At 37.4% G+C, this 15271-nt stretch overlaps 1 protein-coding gene across 5 annotated transcripts in view; it reads right to left on the reverse strand.

Moving 5' to 3' along the window:
- Window positions 1-15271, reverse strand: part of KIF6 (kinesin family member 6) — a 390985-nt gene that overhangs the window by 271383 nt on the left and 104331 nt on the right. For all 5 annotated transcript variants that reach the window (XM_032253630.1, XM_032253629.1, XM_032253627.1 and 2 more), the window contains exon 6: window positions 8680-8809. In XM_032253630.1, the coding sequence (XP_032109521.1) occupies window positions 8680-8809 (130 nt within the window). The remainder of the gene's footprint in view (window positions 1-8679; window positions 8810-15271) is intronic.

Here is a 15271-nt window from a genome sequence, read left to right on the forward strand (position 1 = left end):
ATTAGCTTTGGAATTTAGTCACTTCAGTAGAGGATGTCTTGGAATTGAGCTCTTTCAATTTTTCTTTGAGCTCTTCCAATTTTTTCAGTTATGTCCTTTTCATCTGCAGATTCAAGCAATTCCAAGTTTCAGAAAACTTTTCTCTAGTTTTTCTGTTGCCTTTGTTCTCTCCTCTTCTTCAGGGTTTCTAACTATGAATCATTGGATGCCCCTTTGTCTCTTTCTAGATATCACCTTCTCTCATTAATTTTTATAACCTTAGTTATTTTTCAGTCATATTTCTTCCTCTTTTTTCCTCTTCCTCCTCCTCCTTCTCCTGTACCTTCTCTTCCTCTTCTTCCTCCTCCTTCCTTTTGGCTTCTAATGGCATTTTCATCTCCTTAATGGCTTTTTCTCTTTTATTTATTTTCTAAGTTTTTCAAGTTTGCTTTACTTTGCCTTGTCTTGTAATCTTTTTCTTTGGGCTCTTCTATAATTTTGAGCTTTTTTTTTTAAAGCAAAGATTGTCTTTAAATAACACAGTTAAGATTATGAAGAACAAGCCCTGTGCTCTCTGATTTAGTCAGCCTTCAGATGTATATTCCTTAGCCCTGACACCTACTCTCGCTATATGAATAGGGTGTGGGATGTTTTCTTTCTGGTAATTTTATCTTTGAACGCTGACTATCCCTTTGCTAAAGAGTAGCCTAGGTGATAGGTGAGGAAATATTCATATTAGGTTTATGTCCTGAATACTTTTACATTACATTTGTTATGACTTTAGCCTTAAGAACATAAATTTTCCTCAATATTTCATACTAATAGGTCTGGGATGGTTCATAGTTAAGCCCCTTAAATCACAAACTCCCTGAACCCCACTCACCAAAGGCCATCTTCCTTAGCATGATCCTACATCACTGATCATAAAAATGGCTAGTATTTAAGGTTTCTTCTTTGGATCCACTTTCAATAGTTAGAATGAACATCTATATAATATTCCCAGATTCTTCCTCCATACTTGTCTGTGTTTCAGATCTCATCACTCTAACCAAAAGATCATTGGATTTGCATTTGAGAATTGTGACCCTTTCTTTAAATGGAAACTCTATCTTGCCTGAGGTTGGAGGACATATGTGTTGGCTCTCAGCACCCTCTCTCACCATAATTCAAATTCATAGTATTTGGCAGGTTTTCTCAGTTTGAGGTTATGGCTATTTCCTTGTTTCACTGAAGACGGATTTTTTTTCTCCTCTCTTTTTCATTTTTTGTTGCTGTTGTTGGTGAATGTCAGTAATACTGAATAGAATAAAAGTGACTATCATATGCTATGTTTAATTAGAGATGAGAACTTCAAAGATCAGAAGAAACCCTGGAACTAAATTTTATAGCCCAAACACTTTCTTTTAATAATGTATATGGCGTATATAAATCTTAAAATTCTAATAATAGCTGTTCCATACCACTTCATTTATTTTAATCAGTGTTTTAGATCAAATCTCATGGTTCATGTAATACCACTAAATCAGGTTACAGCAAAATGCAAACTATGTTATACCACAGAAGTGCTATTTAAAGAACAGTATATTTCTCTTGTATCTCCTATATAAAATACAAGAACAAGAAAGAAATGCTTGTCACATAGGAAGTGCTCAAAATTTGTTCCTTTTCTTCTATAACTAGTAAGTATATATAAGAGAAGAGGTTATAATTGTCAACATATCTTTTAATAAGGCTTCTAGCTACTTATCAGGGCCTAATAAGAAGAAAATGCTGTTATTTATTTGAGATGGGGGTCACACTATGTTGCCCAGGCTGGCCTTAAACTCCTGGACTCAAGCAATCCTCCTGCCTCAGCCTCCTGAGTAGCTGGAATTAAAAGTGAGCGCCACTGCACCTGGCTAACCATGCTATTCTTATTGTAATAAGATCAAGGCCAAAATGTAGTTTGCCTGTTGTATGTTTTGCTCTAACCAGGTTCACAAATTTTATAAGAAACTTGCTAATTATATGTAACTAACATATCTTTCAAACAAAAATTTGTGAGGATGTGTTAGTCAATATCCATTTAATGATTTTGGAACACTAATTGCAACCAAAATCCTCTTGTTTTCCACACATGCCACCGAAGGAGACTGGGACTTAAATTCGTGTTAACAAACACAATCACATAATAAAGCTACTTATTCCTTCCTGCCTTATACTCATGTTATTAGATAACATGTCCAAGAACAGCTGTTCCTGTAACTCGCATAAACCCATTAACCCCCACTCACACCCTGTCTCCCAACTGTTTGCACTTCCACAAGGTCATACAACTTACTCCAAAAGTTTGCTAATGTGCAAAGCCTGAGAGCTTACAAAGCACATCAACACAACTCAGATAAATCTAGTACAGATGCTCCTCGATTTATGACGTGGGGTTATGTCCAAACAAACCCATTGTAAATAAAAAATACCATAAGTTGAAAATGCATTTAATACACCTAACCTACTGAACATCATGACTTAGCCTACCCTACCTTCAATGCATGCGGAACACTTATATTAGCCTACAGTTGGGCAAAATCATCTAGCACAAACCCTATTTTATAATAGTGTTGAATATCTCATATAATTTATTGAAGACTGTACTGAAAGTGAAAAACAAAATCATTGTAGGAGAACTCAAAGTACAGTTTCTATTGAATGCGTATCACTTTCACACCATTGTAAAGCTGAAAAATTGTAAGTTGGGGAGCATCTGTATGTCTTTTATATCAAGCAAAGAATTGGGTATAAAGACCTCTAATCACTCTTGGGGAAATTATTTATAAATCCCATAAAGTTTGTTGATAGGCCAATCATTTGGAAAGTAACCTCTTTCAAAAGATTTGCAGTATCTCACACACACACACGCACGCACACACACACACACAATGTTGAAGTCATCTGTGATGTTCTCTGTACTCACTAATAGGCACAGGGTACCATAAAATCACTTTTTGATTCGGGGCCTGAGATTCTAAGTCTTATTGCCTAAAATCACCAGGTCTTCCTCTGTGAATTCCACAAAACAATTAATAACTGATGACCTACTAGTTGCCAGGTGCTGAGAAACAGAGATGAACAGGACAAAAGTCTTGTCTTTAAACAATTGCCAGCTATTAACTCTAGGGCTTGTCCAAATGTTAATTCAATTCAATTGTTTCTATATTCCTAGAAGGTGGGTATCATTATGCCCATTTTACAGGTTAGAAAATACAGTTCAGACCAGTTAGGTGACTTGCCCACTAGACCAGTTAAGTGGCATATACTTGGCAAAAGGTAGAGCCAGGGGTAGAAAAAGTCTCCAAAGCTCTTCAGTACTACCTGGCGGGAATAGGGGGAGATAGTGGAACCAACCACAGAGTGGAACCAACACTGACTGGAGGAAGTCACCTCACCATTCACATGGGAGAGGAAGTCAGGTGGAAAGAAAGCAAGCTGCCCGCCATCCAGGGGACCCTGGACTTTCCCAGCGTTTGCACAGAGTGTTCCTTTCTCACCAAAGGTCCCCTTCAAGCAGTTTCACAGCAAATGTTTTATGCCAGATACAGCATATTATTGCTCCAGAAAATATCCAGGTCAGTAACAACACTAGGTAATACCTATGTAAGAAATTATATGCTAGACCACTCAGACACAGTATTCGCTTCCTATAGCTGCTATTATACAGTACAACAAACTGGTGAATAGGACAAAGTTCCTGCCCTCTGGGGGTCAACAAATCAATCAGACCTACCCTAACACTCCAAGAGAAAAATAAATAGAAGACATGAACAAAAACAGAAATGTAATGGCCAATAAAGACGTAAAAGAATTTGATAATCAAAATGCAAATTAAAACAAGCTTTCTTTTTTTGTCTACGAAATCGGCAGAATTTTCAAAAGTTGTGGTGTTGACAAGGGTGTAGAATATAGACCTGCTTGTTTTTCTTTCTCTAGGAGTGGGTTTCAACCAGCTTTCTTTTCTTTTCTTTTCTTTTTTTTTATTATACTTTAAGTTCTGGGGTACATGTGCAGATCTTGCAGGATTGTGGCATAGGTACACACATGCCATGGCAGTTTGCTGCCTCCATCCCCCGGTCATGTACATCGGGCATGTCTCCCAGTGTTATCCCTCCCCAACCTCACCACCCTCCACTATCTCTCCCCTAGCCCCCCCCGCCCCCACAGACCCTAGGGTGTATCGTTTCCCTCCCTGTGTCCATGTGTTCTCATTGTTCAACACCTGCCTAAGAGTGAGAACATGCAGTGTTTGGTTTTCTGTTCTTGTGTCAGTTTGCTGAGAATGATGGTTTCCAGATTCATCCATGTCCCTACAAAGGACATGAACTCATCCTTTTTTATGGCTGCATGGTGTATATGTGCCACATTTTCTTTGTCCCGTCTATCATTGATGGGCATTTGGGTTGGTTCCAGGTCTTTGCTATTGTAAACAGCGCCACAATGAACATTCATGTGCATGTGTCTTTAAAATAGAATGATTTATAATCCTTTGGTTATATACCCAGTAATGGGATTGCTAGGTCAAATGGTATTTCTATTTATAGATCCTTGAGGAATCGCCACACTGTCTTCCACAATGGTTGAACCAATTTACACTCCCATCAAGAGTGTAAAAGTGTTCCTATTTCTCCACATCTTCTCCAGCATCTGTTGTCTCCAGATTTTTTAATGATCACCATTCTAATAGACAGATCGCTAGCCAGACTAACAAAAAAGAAAGAGAAAAGAATTGAATAGATGCAATAAAAAAGGATAAAGGGGATATCACCACCAATTCCTCAGAAATACAAACTACCATCACAGATTACTGCAAACAACTCTATGCACATAAACCAGTAAATCTAGAAGAAATGGATAAATTCCTGGACACTTACACTCTCCCAAGACTAAACCAGGAGGAACTGGAATCCCTGAATAGACCAATAACAAGGTCTGAAGTTGAGGCAGAAATTAATAGGCTACCAATCAAAAAAATCCAGGTTCAACTAGCTTTCTTAAGGGTAAAGCCTAGATTGCTCCCAAATTTAGCCTGAACACATTTAAAATGTTAGAATGCACATTCCTGGGCTCCATGGAAGAGATTCTGCATCCATCAACCAGAAATGTAATCTAAGAAATTGCATCATTTGATTACCATATGGTATTGTAATACAGGTTTCCCTAGGACCATACTTGGGCACAGAGTGCCCTAGACCACGGGTAGGACTCTGCCTTCAAGGTAGGGGCAAGTGGTCCTATTTATGGCACTATGTGTGGCCTGATCATTGAATGCAGACTGCTTTGTTCGATTAGATTTGATGAATTGATGGAAATATTTCAACCATAAGACAAAACAGTATCAAGTTACACTCGCTACTGGTGGACTTGGGTGTTGGGTCACACGTAGTTCAGCTTTTATAATATTTATTCTCTTTGGCCCAGCAATTCAACTTTAAAAAAAAATTTATCCTAGGGACATAATCAGGTTTTATTCAAAACATTGGTAGGATTGCTGAAATTACTTAAGAGTTCTGAATAAACAGAAGAGGCTGAAGCTGCTCTTAATAACTTTTCCTTAAAATGCTGGCTATCAGTAAAGAACATGAAAGGAAAGAGCACTGCACTTTGTGTCCCACATATTCAGACTTTGTTTTGCAAATGTTTTCTGGTTACCATGGCAACTTCTGGATTCCTCTGTGTAAATGGGAAATGGGGAACTTCGTTTTCTTAAAAAATGATTAGTTCGTTCTTTTTATCCTGGTAAGCTTGCCCTGTGCTGACAAATTGCATTCTGACAGTTAGTTTGTAATCCAAAACATGCTTTTTTAGAGACTCTGAATAATAAAGAATTTCCAGGGGTTGATAGTTACTCTTCATTTATAGTTTTATGTATTTGCTTTCACTGCATTCAAGATATAAACTAAGGTGCTAGGTACTGGGTATACTTTTAAAATAATTTAGAAATATATCATCACTTGAAACATTTGACAGATGTCAATTTGATTACTGCACTCATGAAATTGGCGTAAGGAAAGAATGGAAGTTTCTGAGTCAGTCAGACATGGAGCTGAGTCCTGACTCTACAACTCAGCAGTGTGTGGCCTTAGGCAAGTAGTCTAACTCTGTGAGCCTCAGTTTTCATCTATAAAATAAGAATCAGAAAGAATATATATATATAAAACATGTCTACAACAATGGCAAGACTTATACTAAGCAGGTTCTCATTATAACATGGTAATTATTATTACCAAAGAAACGATAAAAGCAAGCACAGAAACAATCAAAACCTACTAAACTTGTTTTTTTTTTTTTTTTTTTTGTTGAGACAGAGTCTTGCTCTGTCACCAGGCATCAGACTGGAGTGCAGTAGCACAATCTCGGCTCACTGTAATCTCTGCCTCCTGGGTTCAAGCAATTCTCCTGCCTCAGCCTCCCGAGTAGAAATTGGGCTTTATATAGGAAAAATAAAAAATTAAACAAAAATTAATGCACAACCAGCATTATTAGGATTGGACTTCTTCAGGTTTCAGCTATTTATAATATTAGACACTCACTAGTAAGTAATAGGAAAAGACCTGGAATTCTGGCAAGGCACGCTGGCTCATGACTATAATTCCAGCATTTGGGAGACTGAAGTGGGCAGACCACTTGAGGTCAGGAATTCCAGACCAGCCTGGTTAACATTGCAAAACTCCGTCTCTACCAAAAATACAAAAAAATTAGCCAGGTGTGGTGGGGCACGACTGTAGTCCCAGCTATTCGGGAGGCTGAGGCACAAGAATGGCTTGAATCCGGGAGGTGGAGGTTTTGGTGAGCCGTCACACCATGGCACTTCAGCTTAGGCAACAGAGTGACATTTTGTCTCAAAAAATTTTAAAAATAAAATAAAAAATAAAAAGACAGGAAAGTTTCATAAAAGAAGTTTCTTAAAACGTTGCAAAACCACAGCCTGAAACCCTGTAGTTAGCTAAAGTTCATGCATAACTTTGAAAGAGCAAATGGCTAAGCTTTTAAACTACTGGAGGTCATGGCAGAACAGGTTAAGGACCTTTCCATAACCCACTGAAGATGAGGGAAAGTAATCGGTAAGGATGAGGCCTGTACATTAGGGATGAATCACCTCTGAAAGAGAGTCAGTTAGCATTGAGGCAGCAACAGGTTCCTCTACTTGTTTTCCGTATAGCAGTTTATGAATCTATCTTGTTTCTTTTTCATAACCATTTGTGGACAGGACCCAACTCTATTCTGTATTTTCTGTTTTGCTGTTTATTAAACTATATATGGAGGAACAGGATTTAGTGGAGCATGCTAAAACTTTTGTTATTATATGGTCTAATTCTTACTCAACCTTTATTCCTTGATCTTCAATTATTATGACAAACAAGAGCATCACAAATGATCAAATTGGGAAAACATTGGAGTACTGAATACAGATACAAAATATTATTGTAAAGCAAAAAAAGTATTCTGATATTTAAAACTATGTGAATGTTGTTTCAAATACAAATAACAATTTAAGGGTCCTTAAATCCATATGTGTGGCACATAAACTCAATTTATGTAAGTTAGCTAGTGTATTGAAAAGTATTGACGAAGAACTAGTAAACAACTGCTACAAAAACAAAAACTAAGGGCCCAAAATAATAACAGATATCAATGCAACGCTTTCACTATCCGAATTTAGTTTGTATTGGTTTATCTTGCCTCTAAGGTGGGATATTCCAGAGGGCAGACATGGGGCTGAATAAAAGGTCACTTGATGGAGATTTTTCTTAGACTACTTAACCTTTCAGATTACTACCCTCACCTAATACTTGTTATCAGAAACAAGGTAAAATATAGAACTCTGGGAGCATGGTTTAAAAAGAAAATGCCAGTGATAACAGCAGGCTGTTCATCTGAGGAACTGTTCCCACACCATCAGCACCACCACCAAGCCATTCCTCTCACCACAGTGTAGCTGGATGAGAGCTTCATAACCTTCCATCTGCAGTCAGAAACCAGCTACAATTTGGGCCCCTGAGGAAGCTGGGTCAATCCTAGCTCCTGCATAGAATTCTCAGATAAAATAGGAACTCAGTTAAATTTGAATGTCAGATTAACAATGAATAATTTTTAATGTAAGTATGTTCCAAATATTGCACTGACACTACGGTGGTGTTCCCAGGTACGCCAACAATAGCTGCAAATGCAGAGTACGTCTTATGTCCAGTGCATTGTTCTAAGTACTTTGTACATATTAACCCACTAACTAAATGAAAACATATGGATATGTAAACACATGCCAACATTTGGATGACTTCAGGTTAGGAAAAATGGGCTGAGTATTTTTAAATTTTAGAAAATATAAAAAACTTCCTATAATTAAGACATGTAATAAGTTGTCATTAATTTACAAACCAATTTGTATAAAACCTAAAAATATAAAAATACACTAAAATAGAAAAAGCAGTGGATTGAGAATCCAGAGGTCTCAATTCCTGTTCTGACTCATTAGCTAGCTGGGTGACCTAGGAAAAATCTCCTCACTTCTCTAGATCTGGGCTTCTTTATCTGCATGTGAGATTTGGATAAGATTGTTTTTAAGGTTAGTGTTACCCCTAAATTTCTACTATATATTTTTTTCTACACCTGGGTTTCAGATACTATTTCTTACAATGTTGGAAAAACAGCTTGCAGAGGGAAGTTTATTACCTCTGCAATCATTCGGTTGGTGTCTCCTAAAAAGAGCAAATTCAGAGCTTCTTCCTCTGTGGTTGCCTGATGAAGAGATAAGTTTTTCAGGTGAATGTTCTGATCAGGGTCCTCCAATATTGTCACTTTCCTAGGAAAATGGGAAGCAAGAAAACAAGGTACTGCTGAGAATGAAAAGAACTTGAAGTCTTCCCTACAGGCTTTTAAAAAGCTGTACACTATGACGTCTTGAACTTATAAAACCAAATAACACACAAGATACCAGACAGCACTGGATTAGAATCAAACACTGACATTCCCTTGACAGTACATCAAATAGTTTTGAGACTGAAAAATATATTATAAGCTCCTGATTTAAAGCTACCTGTCATTGTAATAATCAGATTGCTAAATCATCTTAGAATGCATATTCTTATTAAATTAAAAATGCAAACAGATAATAATTTTCTACCTACATATCAGGAAACTAGGTCATATTTTTTCTGTGTCATAATTCAGTTTATTACATAGGCAGTAAACTCATTCCTTTGTTCAATTTCATATCACTTTCAATTTACATGACATTTCAAACTGGTTCACTTACCAACTTAAACATGATGAAAATTGAGGCATCTGTCATCCTTCTAGGAGTTATTCTCCTATCAAGTTTTCTCATCAAGGTGAATAAAAATTTTTCGAGAAGTCTTATAATAAAGATTTAGCTTGCCATTACTATTTCAATGCCTGTCAAATCTGTTTCTTGATCCCTTTTCATTTACAACATACCTTTTCCTTCCATGACATCCTTTTAGTCAGAGCCTTAGATCTGGAATTACATTTATCTACTACAACTACGTTAATGGGCATCCTGGTGCCAACACTGTTTCCTCCCAGGTGAATCCTAACCTAACCCTGTTTCCAGGGTTGGCTTGTCAATACTCTCCCTAAAGTCCTTTCAGGACTTTCTGCAATGGAACGAAACTTGGCTAAACTCCTCATACTCTGCTTCACAGGCCTGCAGATTTGAGCCATAAAATTACTAAAGAAAGTTCCTTTCTACATCCTAAATTTTGCCTTCTTGATTTTCTTAAGAATGGTTAAGGAAAGGAAATCTTATTATTCACAAGTGTTGCCAAAGAGTATCGCAGGTATCTTCACTTGCTTAAAACATTTGGAATTGATGACATTGAGTAAATGTTGGCATCATCCAGCATGACTTTTTCTTTAAAAGAAAAACCAGCAGATGAATGTGTGTCACTTTCTTTTTCACAGAAACTTATTTACCTATCTTAAAAATGAAGATTTTGCAAGTGTCATAATTGTTTTCATCTTTCTCTTTTGTAAGAAAGTTATCTGGACTTTCATATGTAATTTGTGGGCACTTAAAATCCTAATGGCAGGAAGAAAATGTAGCTCTACCAGCACATCTGTGACCAATATGTCACTAATAATGTACTCCTTTGCCAAGTTTTAGACTCCTTTTTGTTTCCTTCAACAATACCAGCAAAAATGGAAAAAGATCTTTTCTCTTAATGAAAACAAGTGTAATTTATTTATTTTTCAACAAGACTCTTAAGTGAGCTTATTAAAAATGCTTGGAAAAGAGAAAGGCATTTGAATTGAATTGAATTGAAATGGATGAGTTGTATTCTATTTTTAAAAACTCCCTTTATTCCTTAAACTTTATTTCCACCCTGATTTTTCTGAAGTACTCAAGAAGGTTTGGCTAAATTAAATCCCTAGAGACACAGAAGTAATGATTCTTCCTAAACCCACAGATTCTGGGGCTTATAGGTGAAAGAAGTTAAGTAATATTGGAAGATAAAGTAACAAAATAAATAATGAGATGGTATATTAAAAGTGAGAAAAGGGCCAGGTGCAGTGGCTCATGCTTGTAATCCCAGAACTTTGGACACTGAGGTGGGAGGATGGCTTGAAGCCAGGAGTTCAATACCAGCCTGGGCAACAAAGCAAAACCCTGTCTCTACAAAAAATAAAAAATAAAATTAGTTGGACATGGTGGTGTACCTATAGTCTCAATTACTCTGGGAGCTGAGGCAGAAGGATAGCTTGAGCCCAGGAATTCAAGCCTGCAGTCAGCTATGATTGTGCCACTGCCCTCCAGTCCACGAGACAGAGTGAGGCCTTGTCTCTAAAAAAAATAAAATACAGAAAGAAAAAGTGAGAAAAGAAGAGAGTTCTGCCTTCGTCAGCATGAAGTCAAAAATGAATTCTCGAAATTCTGAGGCAAAGTCACCTATGATACACTTGGAAAGACCAAGACGGACACTATAGGGACAGGCACAAAAGGGAGAGATGGAGTAGCAGGAAGCAATTCAAGGGTGGTGCATATACTCACTGGTCACTAAATATATGTCAGGCACTTGTCTTATTTCATTTAATTCAGGTATTCTCAAAAGGAACTATCTGTGGATACACACCCCCACCCTGACTCATCCCACTTTCCCTAGACCCCCATACACACCACTGCTGCTTAGGTCCCATCGTAAGAAATTCTGATTTTATTGGTTCAGGGTATGGTCTGGGTATTAGAATTTGTAAAAGTCCCAGGTGGTTCTAGTGTGAGGCCAAGGGTGAGAGCCAATGACTTTAATATCCCTTCAGTAGACACATGGAGAGGAGGTTTCTGATTTCTTATCTTTATTTTCCATCCAGTTCCACTTCATGCCCAGAGGGTAAAGTTACTAATTTTCTTGGTTGCATAATAACTGAAGACACTGAAGAGTCACATCTACTAATAGGGAAGGTCATTGAATATTTCAAAAAGACTGTCCTTCCAGGGGAAGTTTCTTTTCTACTGCCCTGACCATGCAGCTGGTGGGTATACTAAGTCACACAACATTAACCACACAATAACTAATGCTCAACTGGGGATTATGGGTCTACCTAAACATCCACAGGGTTTCTATCATTACTGAATCAAAAAATATAAGTGATAGTAAGGACAGTAAGGATACCTATATCCCTCATCATTACTTCACTGAAACTGGAAATGCAGAGAACAAGCAAGTATGGAATTCTAAGCATACTCATTTACTAGATAACCTTATATGGGTCACCAATTTCAGATTATATTTATATAGAATAATTACATGCACAAGGTAAAAATGTTAAATGTCATCAATGATATTTGACTAAGCTACTTTTTTCTTCTAAATCACTCAGAGCCTTTGATCTCCAATGTAGCTACTTCAGAACTTTTACATGTCTACATTTACTTCCAGGGGCTGTCCAGCTTTGTCATTTTGATCAAAATATACTTTGCCCATGCCCTCGGCATTTCTTCATAGAACTTTTGGCTATCTTTTGTAACCCACCCCTATGCGTTGATACCATGTGTTCCTCACTATTTTCTGATTTCTTCACCATGGAAGTTTTGAAAAGTAAATAAAAAGGCAGGTTAGAGTTTTCTTCCATGGGCTTCTCCCTGCTTATGGCTCACTTGTGAGCACCCAATAAAAAGGTCCACTTCTGGCATCCTTTTGGAATCTTTGAGGCACAATCTTCCCTTACTAATCAGGGTCTCTTCTTTCCAGTTTTCAGATTCTTTCCTGATTTCTGCCCAATCCCTTGGGCACGATGCTTTGGACTTTCCCATATTGCCCTGCCTGCCCGCATTGAAAATCCTTTTTGTGCTAAGTCTTGTAATCAGCGCGTCAGCCCCACCTACGTTCATGCCTTTACTCATAGAAGCCCAGCCTGAGCCATGCCCTGGGCACTACCTATTGCCTGGTAGAGGTAGTCACAGAGTGAGAGTGTTTTAAATTCTACTCCCAGTGAAATGGTTTTTCAAAGTTGAAGGAAATAAGGACCATTACTAAAAGTTTCTCATCAAGTTCCTTCCTTTCCTGGCTTTTTCTTTCCCTCTGTCCTTCACAAATCAATAGCTATTTCCTGGATCCTTAGTCTACCACTTGGTTCTGACTATAATTTTCATGGGCTTGAAAGAGGGCTTTATTAGAGTTTCTTAAATAAACATTCTAATTCCAAGATGGAAACCCCTAAACTATTTATTTGATTTTTTTTAAACAGGCCTGTGAACAGTTTTCCCTGCAAAATGTTTCTAAAATGTTTAGATTTCAAGGAAAAAGTCACTGATAGCCTTGACTTGGATACCTAAATGGAAAAGTTCTGCTAAGTATACTCAGCCTGCTTAATGATGGGGAAGAAGCAAGCTTTGTGTTTTCTCTGTAAACAGAGAATCTTTTCCATTTGGCTAAGTAGTTGGAATTTGCAGGCTCTATTTAACGGACTGAAACACATTTAAAGAGCAATAGGCTGGCTCTTGTTCTCAATAATGGAAGCTATCAATGAAAGAATCCTCCCCACCTCACACCCTACCTCCATATTTCAGCACCACCAACTTGCTGAACGGGAACTTCCCAGGCATTATTGCAATGAGCATGGTTTCTAATGTTCATGTTAAAGGTAGGTGTTGCCATGGTGATTTCTATTTTTTATCTACTTGCAAATGTCTCATATGATGGTATAGGTCATGCACTACACCATGATGCCATGTCTGAGGGGGTGCTATTCACATCATCGATTCATGTAGTTATCATGACAAGCGTCTGTCACAAGGCAACAAAGAGCCTTCTAACAAAATCATCATACTGCAGCAATTTTCCAACAGGTGGCAGGGGTGCCTTTTAGTAAGTCACATAAAGGTGACTAGAGGTCATACAGACTAGAGGACACTATCTAGACACCTTGGCCTAGTGCAATGTCAAGAGCAGGTGGGCCTCATCACAATGCGTAAGGGCGCACGAGGCTCTTCTAAATAACTAGACATGTTTCACGTGTTGTAAACATAGTCCCAACACCCGTCACTTAAATAAAGAGAATACTCACTTGTTTGTCAGTTCTCAATACCCCTTTTTTCCACCTCAACACATTTTCTCAGAAGCTCTTTATGGTGAAGATTTAGGCAAAAGGAGAGATGTAAAGTTTTAGGAAAAGTATGTAAGGTGAACCCTCCTTTCTGCATTTAAACAAATTCAAAGGCAGATTTTCTTTAGTTGATTACAACTTTCTAAAAGGTTTCCTCTGTGATAAAATTAAATACTTGAAATATGTTTCTTGGGAAAGTTTTAGGAACCTGCAATATACATTTCTGTGTTGGTGTTGACCTAGACAAAATGGGCTAAAAGCAATGGACATTTTTTATAACCATTATTAAGATATTTTGGAAGCTCCTTCTAGCAGCTTGAAAATTGTATCTTTTCTTCATAGTTTTATCTAACATCATATTGTTTTACTGACGATGCAAAATATAGCTGATCACATGATATTTGTAAACTAAAAATAAAATCCTAACCCCTCAACCAACTGAATGGACCCCTTCTTGGCCAAGAGGACCCTAGAAAACCTGACAAATCAAATTCCCAGGCATGATAGGAAAGGAGGTTGGACACGCCTCGGTATGCATCCTCCCTTTTGGAGTTTTGGCACAACTGACCAGCATTAATGTTAAAACAGAGACCATAAGACTCACAGAACAAACTTTCTGTGGCAATAAGACACCAAATTATAAGCAAGACCCAAAGCCATGCCAGGCTAGAGTTAAGTCACACTCTACAAACCATAAGATCTAATTAAAAGGTTTGTAAAATTTAACCCAACATAATATGGCTTGTTTTCCAATCTCATTCTGATACAGCATCACAGGACAGATAACAGATGCCCACAGCCTTAATTTAAAAGCATTCCTTTGTACTGACTTCAAGTCTTTAGACAAAGCTTAACTCTTTCAACCAATTGCCAACTAAAGAATCCCTAAAACCCAACTCTGACTTCTAAGTCCCCGTTGAGACACTCTACGTAATCAAAAAACTATACTTGTTACACTAGTATTCCTTGTTAATTTCTAACAACATTCAGCCATACCATGTTCCTTCTGATGCTCCAGGCTTACAAATAATCCACCATTTAATGAAATGTCTTGTTTGGCCTAATTCCATATAGTAATTATAGAGCCATGTGCTAAAATTTGTTTTCTTTAGAGCTGCCAACTTTTTTTCAAAGAAAATTTTCTCCCAGTTTTGCTAATAATTGCTTTCTTATTCAGATTCTATAGTAGTAGTACCACAAATTATGTGCTCAAGTTTTGCACATTTGGGAAAAGTATAAGGATACATTTAAAGGCAATGGATTTGTAATTCTGGAAAACCATAGCATTTCCTCTGCCAGGTAAATAGTTTTATATACCTCTTAGTTTACGATATTACATTTTCCGAGTTCTGAATTTATTTACTTTTCTTTATTTTCATTTTAAAATACAGTTTATTATTTTTCCAACTATAAGTATAATACATGCTTCTTGTGAAAAAGTATGAAAGTAAAAAGAACCAAGAAAGCAGAATCTCATCACAAGGACAATGCTAGTATGTTAATGGATTTCCTTAATTTTCTTACACACATTTTGCAGATTTGTCATAAAATCATAAATGTGTGCATGTTACTCTCCTTTGATCACCCCTTAACAACATTTTGTTTGTTTGTTTATTTATTTTGAGGCTGAGTCTAGCACTATTGCCTTGGCTGAAGTGCAGTGGCACGATCTCAGCTCACTGCAACCTCTACCTCCCGGGTT

The sequence above is a fragment of the Sapajus apella genome, unplaced genomic scaffold (assembly GCF_009761245.1).
Source record: "Sapajus apella isolate SASKATOON/1434 unplaced genomic scaffold, GSC_monkey_1.0 scaffold83, whole genome shotgun sequence".
Lineage (NCBI taxonomy): Eukaryota > Metazoa > Chordata > Mammalia > Primates > Cebidae > Sapajus > Sapajus apella.